Source organism: Salmo salar, unplaced genomic scaffold, assembly GCF_965601325.2.
Source record: "Salmo salar unplaced genomic scaffold, fSalSal1 ptg000424l, whole genome shotgun sequence".
Taxonomy (NCBI): Eukaryota; Metazoa; Chordata; class Actinopteri; order Salmoniformes; family Salmonidae; genus Salmo; species Salmo salar.
Genome location: NW_027675384.1, coordinates 362,501 through 370,022, shown reverse-complemented (window position 1 = coordinate 370,022; position 7,522 = coordinate 362,501). Strand labels below are relative to the sequence as shown.

At 42.2% G+C, this 7,522-nt stretch overlaps 1 protein-coding gene across 1 annotated transcript in view; it reads left to right on the top strand.

Annotated features, from left to right (window-relative positions):
- The first annotated feature begins 2,101 nt into the window (after nucleotides 1-2,101).
- The window catches only part of LOC145876015 (tripartite motif-containing protein 16), a 12,146-nt gene continuing 6,725 nt past the window's right edge, over nucleotides 2,102-7,522 (top strand). The window contains exons 1-2 of the mRNA XM_082971784.1: nucleotides 2,102-2,824; nucleotides 3,257-3,352. Of these exons, the coding sequence (XP_082827910.1) occupies nucleotides 2,228-2,824; nucleotides 3,257-3,352 (693 nt within the window). The 5' untranslated portion in view covers nucleotides 2,102-2,227. The remainder of the gene's footprint in view (nucleotides 2,825-3,256; nucleotides 3,353-7,522) is intronic.

Genomic DNA, 7,522 nt, shown 5'->3' with positions numbered 1-7,522 from the left:
GTGTTTTTAAATAGCTCAGTCTTATCACTCAATATGAGTCAAAATCTGTCACTTCCAGGAGTGCTCCTTTTGTCAAAAATGAAAAAAATAACAACTCACAGCTGTGTTAATAGACCCAACTCAAACATCTGCTATCTTGAAATGTCCAAAAAAGGTATTTAAATGGGCCTACCAGACATCTTCTTGAGAGAAGATAAGGCCAGGGATCTCTCTGGTCACCCACAAAGCCATTTCCTCCTTTGGCCGTCTCTCCTTCCAGTTCTCTGCTGCCAATGACTGGAACGAACTACAAAAATCTCTGAAACTGGAAACACATATCTCCCTCACTAGCTTTAAGCACCAGCTGTCAGAGCAGCTCACAGATCACTGCACCTGTACATAGCCCATCTATAATTTAGCCCAACTACCTCTTCCCCTAATGTATTTATTTATTTATTTATAAATTTATTTTGCTCCTTTGCACCCCATTATTTCTATGTCTACTTTGCACTTTCTTCCACTACAAATCTACCATTCCAGAGTTTTACTTGCTATATTGTACTTACTTTGCCACCATGGCCTTTTTGCCTTTACCTCCCTTATTTCACTTCATTTGCTCACATTGTATATAGACTTATTTTTTTACTGTATTATTGACTGTATGTTTGTTTTACTCCATGTGTAACTCTGTGTTGTTGTTTGTTGTCGAACTGCTTTGCTTTATCTTGGCCAGGTCGCAATTGTAAATGAGAACTTGTTCTCAACTTGCCTACCTGGTTAAATAAAGGTGAAATAAATACAAATGTATATACTGTATTCCAGTCCTGGTTCATCCTATATAACTACTGCTGTCCACTTCATATGTATATACTGTATTCCAGTCCTGGTTCATCCTATATAACTACTGCTGTCCATTTCATATGTATATACTGTATTTTAGTCATGGTTCATCCTATATAACTACTGCTGTCTACTTCATATGTATATACTGTATTCTAGTCCTGGTTCATCCTATATAACTACTGCTGTCCACTTCATATGTATATACTGTATTCTAGTCATGGTTCATCCAATATAACTACTGCTGTCCACTTCATATGTATATACTGTATTCTAGTCATGGTTCATCCTATATAACTACTACTGTACATCTACTATTCTTCAGATATACTACAGATGTACTCCAAATTGTCTATGCATCACATCACAGTACACAGTGTATATATATATATATATATCATTGCTTGTCCTAATATTTTCATTGACTTTTTAGATTTGCCCTCTGTGAGCTGGGAACACAAGCATTGTTAGATATTACTGCACTGTTGGAACTAGGAACACAAGCATTGTTAGATATTACCGCACTGTTGGAGCTGGGAACACAAGCATTGTTAGATATTACTGCACTGTTGGAACCAGGAACACAAGCATTGTTAGATATTACTGCACTGTTGGAGCTGGGAACACAAGCATTGTTAGATATTACTGCACTGTTGGAGCTGGGAACACAAGCATTGTTAGATATTACTGCACTGTTGGAGCCAGGAACACAAGCATTGTTAGATATTACTGCACTGTTGGAGCTGGGAACACAAGCATTGTTAGATATTACTGCACTGTTGGAACCAGGAACACAAGCATTGTTAGATATTACTGCACTGTTGGAGCTGGGAACACAAGCATTGTTAGATATTACTGCACTGTTGGAACCAGGAACACAAGCATTTCACTTCACCCACAATAACATCTGATAAATATGTGTATGAAACCAATAAAATAAAATGTGATTGTATTGTTGAAAGTGTTAGATAATTCTCAATCCGTGTTGTGTCTTGTCTAAGAACAGCCCTTAGCCGTGGTACTGTATAATAACCATATATCACACCTCCTCAGGACTTATTGATTTATAAGGCATTATAAAGGTGATTAAAATAATGATACATACATACTTCATAGAAAACTGTTACCCTTCATATATTCTAACAACTCACATTTTAAGATTCATTATGTCATTTGTTCCATGTTAAGGGCTCTAACATTGGAACAAAACTATTTGTCTCCCTCTTGATGTTGCTTGCAGTTCCTCTCTCTCTTCCTGCATTCCTCTAACCCCTCCCTCCCTCCCTCTAACCCCACCCCTCTGGCAGAACCAGGAAGTCCATCCCCCTTCACAAACTCTCTTCTGAGGAAACGAAACTGATCTGAGTCTCTGTGTCGTCTGTCTGTGTGAGAGTGAACAACCGTCCAAATGGCTCAACAGGGAGTTCTGCTGGACCAGGACCAGTTCTGTTGTTCTGTCTGTCTGGATCTACTGAAGGAACCAGTCGCCATCCCCTGTGGACACAGTTACTGTAGGAGCTGTATTGAGGGCTGCTGGGATCAGGATGTTCTGAAAGGGGTCTATAGCTGTCCTCAGTGCAGACAGACCTTCAGTCCGAGGCCGACGCTGAGTAAAAATAACATGTTGGCTGAGCTGGTGGAGAAACTGAAGAAGACAGGACTCCAGGCTGCTCCCCCTCCTGCTCTGTGCTATGCTGGACCTAGAGATGTGGCGTGTGATTTCTGCACTGGGACCAGAAAGCAGAAAGCCCTCATGTCCTGTCTGGCGTGTCTGGCCTCTTACTGTGAGACTCACCTCCAATCTCACTACGAATTTCCTGCTTTGAAGAGGCACAAGCTGGTCAAAGCCACCGCACAACTACAGGAGAAGATCTGCTCTCATCATGACAAACTGCTGGAGGTTTACTGTCGTACCGATCAGCAGTGTATCTGTCTGATGTGTACAATGGACGAACATAAAGGCCATGATACAGTGTCAGCTGCAGCAGAGAGGACTGAGAAACAGGTAAGACCAGAACAACTTGTTGGTGACTGTCTGATAAACAAAGAATTAAAGATACAGTAGGAACTAAGGCTGTTTGAATATGAGATCATTGAAATGAAATAGATCCTCAGCAGAACAAATATGAACACAAACCTTGAGTATATTGATATGTTAACCCAGATTCTCCAGATGTATCACCATTTTATAATGTCAAACACTATTATCATTCTGAATGGCCTTTTATGAGTCCAAAGTTCAGTCTCAACCCGTTGATACATGTAGTCCTACCATAAAAACTATAATCATTCACATAGCAACAAATAAATATCATTTAGTAAATGGACCATCCATTTTTTAGATCTTCCTCTCTATGGGCCCTATGTCACATTACTATACTATTGATCTACTGGACTAATAAAGCTTGATAGCTCATTGAAGAGTGATTCTCCACAGAGGCAGCTGGGGATGAGTCAGCAGAAGGTCCAGCAGAGATTCCAGGAGAGAGAGAAGGAGCTGAAGGAGCTCCAACAGGCTGTGGAGTCTTTCAAGGTGAGTATTGTTGACCAGAGGAGACACACCATTTCACCTGTCTCCTCCAGTCAGAGAGAGAGAGAGAGAGAGAGAGAGGTAGAGGGGCCCCTATCCAATCCCACTGACCCGACTGTTGGGAACAGGTTGTCACTGCTGAGGCAGTGAAGAAAGTAGAGGAGGATGGGTCAAGGCTGAGGGATCCTGAGAGGATCCCTGTGAGTAGTAGATCTGTGACAGCATAGAGGGATGGGCCAACCAGTGATATATGCTTCAGTAAGGTTGGCTTCTTAGTGTTCATAGCAATGGTTATCAACTGTACCGCAGAAATGGAATGTAAATCACAGAAAAAAAATATGTTTTGGTGGCAGCTGCAGAGAAGTATTTGGTCATACTAGATTTGACTTCAGAAGAGTTCCAGGGTGTGTTGAGTGGTGGTGTCCTGTCCTCCCAGGCCGTTGGCCTGGTGCAGGAGCAGATAGGGTCAAAGTAGTGGAATGGGGTAGTGGGTTTTAATGAGTGTAGGGTTAGTTGGCCTGGTGCAGGAGCAGATAGGGTCAAAGTAGTGGAATGGGGGTAGTGGGTTTTAATGAGTGTAGGGTTAGTTGGCCTGGTGCAGGAGCAGATAGGGTCAAAGTAGTGGAATGGGGTAGTGGGTTTTAATGAGTGTGGGGTTAGTTGGCCTGGTGCAGGAGCAGATAGGGTCAAAGTAGTGGAATGGGCTAGTGGGTTTTAATGAGTGTAGGGTTAGTTGGCCTGGTGCAGGAGCAGATAGGGTCAAAGTAGTGGAATGGGGTAGTGGGTTTTAATGGGTGTAGGGTTAGTTGGCCTGGTGTAGGAGCAGATAGGGTCAAAGTAGTGGAATGGGGTAGTGGGTTTTAATGGGTGTTGGGTTAGTTGGCCTGGTGCAGTAGCAGATAGGGTCAAAGTAGTGGAATGGGGTAGTGGGTTTTAATGGGTGTAGGGTTAGTTGGCCTGGTGTAGGAGCAGATAGGGTCAAAGTAGTGGAATGGGGGTAGTGGGTTTTAATGAGTGTAGGGTTAGTTGGCCTGGTGTAGGAGCAGATAGGGTCAAAGTAGTGGAATGGGGTAGTGGGTTTATAATGAGTGTAGGGTTAGTTGGCCTGGTGCAGGAGCAGATAGGGTCAAAGTAGTGGAATGGGGTAGTGGGTTTTAATGAGTGTAGGTTTAGTTGGCCTGGTGCAGGAGCAGAAAGGGTCAAAGTAGTGGAATGGGGTAGTGGGTTTTAATGAGTGTAGGGTTAGTTGGCCTGGTGTAGGAGCAGATAGGGTCAAAGTAGTGGAATGGGGTAGTGGGTTTTAATGAGTGTAGGGTTAGTTGGCCTGGTGCAGGAGCAGATAGGGTCAAAGTAGTGGAATGGGGTAGTGGGTTTTAATGAGTGTGGGGTTAGTTGGCCTGGTGCAGGAGCAGATAGGGTCAAAGTAGTGGAATGGGGGTAGTGGGTTTTAATGAGTGTAGGGTTAGTTGGCCTGGTGCAGGAGCAGATAGGGTTAAAGTAGTGGAATGGGGTAGTGGGTTTTAATGAGTGTAGGGTTAGTTGGCCTGGTGCAGGAGCAGATAGGGTCAAAGTAGTGGAATGGGGTAGTGGGTTTTAATGAGTGTAGGGTTAGTTGGCCTGGTGCAGGAGCAGATAGGGTCAAAGTAGTGGAATGGGGTAGTGGGTTTTAATGAGTGTAGGGTTAGTTAGAAGGGTGTTTTTTAGTATTATCATAATTTCCCCTTTTCCCATTTTGTATCCCATAATATCATGGATTTATATTATAGTCCAGTTGAGGCAGGTGAGATGCCTTTGGATATACGACGTAATAAATTGTCATTAGCTTATTGGGTTGAAAGGCTGTGAGGTTGAGCATCCCACTGCTACTGTTCTAGATGACTGTTGGGAATATACTAGTAGACAAGGCAGTGGTTTTGGTTGGACAGTTGGAAAGCTTGCTGATGAGAGTAGTTTCAGGGAGTTGGAGGTTGGCCCTTTTCTGTGGTGATAGGGGATGTTCCTCCATGGTTACTCCCAGATCCTGTTGTTGATCTAACCTTGGTAGACAAAAGGAAAAGATTGGGTCAGAAGTCAGTGATAAAGGGAAACTGGTTGACAATTACATTGGTAGAAGTTGTTATGCTTTTTTACCTCTTTTCACAGATGGATCCAAGGGCCCAGATAGTGGGCCCACAGGAGCAGGTGTTTACCTTCCTGAATGTGATGTGCAGATATGTAGAAGACTAACAGATGAACTGTCAGTGTACTCAGTTGAACTGTTGGTGATAATAGTTGTCCTCCAGTGGGTGGAGGACGTACAGCCTGTTAGAGTTATAGTATCCTCAGATTCTCTGTCTGTATTGAATAGTTTATCATCTGGTAAATCTATTAGGAGTGACCTACTATTGGAGGTATTAATGTTATTATGGAGAAATGAGAGAATGGGTCTAGTAGTGAGATTCTGCTGGGTCCCAGCACATTCAGGTGTGGAATGGAATGAAATTGTAGACTAGTTAGCTAAAATAACTTTAAAACAAGATATAATATATATTAATGTTCCACTGGGTACAGGTGAGGACAAATGTGAGATCAGAGACATTTGGGGGGGTTGGAAGGGATTTGGGGGATGGGGGAGGGTCTATTAGAAGTTAGTAGGGATCTTTTTTATTTTCTCAGAAGTACTGAGTTAGGTAGGAGGATTTAGAAATGGTGTAAACCGTGATTGAACACACTCCAGCACAGTAGGAGGCGCCATGCTCCTTTAACGTTGGTTTGAGGACCGCCATTATACCATAGAAGAAGAAGAAGTTGGTAACGTGAGGTTTTGTCGTTCGTAAAGAGTGCAGCTATTCTTTTGCCTATTTTCCAAATGTATTTTGTCATGGTGGGAGGGTTTGTTTATCGGTTTCCGCTGTTTATCGGTTAGAGTTGAGGGGGGAGTAGGGTAGTTTGATGTCCTCAACCGAGTGGAGAAGAAACGCTGTCTCTTCAGGTGCGTTGTGGAGAATGGTGTGGAGGAATTATTGATCCTGGTCGGTGAACAGGTGGGAGAGGAACATATCCACTCTGTATCCAGAATGAACAAGGCGGTGGTTGTGGTAATGTAAAAGGTGAGTCTTGTTACCCGGCTAGTTACCAGTATGATTTATGTGAGGGGTTGTGTTGGTGCTGATTTCGACAAGAGTAGTGGTGTCTAATCTGCCTCCGTTTATTATCACCGAACAGATCCGTAAAGAGTTGGTTCGTTTTGCTAAATGTGGAAGTGTTTTTCTGAACGAAATTCAAGGTTAAACAGGGGAGGGGTGGTACACAGGGTTTGTTAGCACACAGGAGCCCAGTGATATAATATTATATATATAATATTACTATATGTCCCAGCTGTTTGCTGTGGTTTTGAAGTAATTCTCTTCCTGCCCGCGTTAACCTTGTAGGTTTACCTCAGGTAACTTATTAACTATCCTTGTAGGTTTACCTCAGGTAACTTATTATTAACTATCCTTGTAGGTTTACCTCAGGTAACTTATTATTAACTATCCTTGTAGGTTTACCTCAGGTAACTGATTATTAACTATCCTTGTAGGTTTACCTCAGGTAACTTATTATTAACTATCCTTGTAGGTTTACCTCAGGTAACTGATTATTAACTATCCTTGTAGGTTTACCTCAGGTAACTTATTATTAACTAACCTTGTAGGTTTACCTCAGGTAACTTATTATTAACTATCCTTGTAGGTTTACCTCAGGTAACTTATTACTAACAAGGTTACAGCTACTTGGTGAGGAAGCTCACTGTTCACCTGGTTATTGATTGTAGTTGGTACAGGGATGGTTGGCGCAAAGCCTTCAAACGTTAAACATGTTCTGATCATGGTTAACTCTATATATATATATATTTTATATATAAAAAGGTGTAGATTCTCAACAAATCGCATGTCCCTGTTCTCTTTTTCAAGATGTGGCCGATTTAAACAGTCAGAAGAAAGAATAAAAAGAAATAACCTTTTTTATTTGTTTCTAAATGGCTGCTGGGTAATATGATAATCGTTGAAATCTGTTGGTTCGTAGACATCAAATAGAGAGAATGCTGCGCAGGTTCACTGAGTTGTAAACCTAATGGATAGGTGGAGATCATTGATTTGTAGCTCTGACTCAGTTGCTACCTCAGATTATGAGCCTATCAAGTGTGGTGAATGA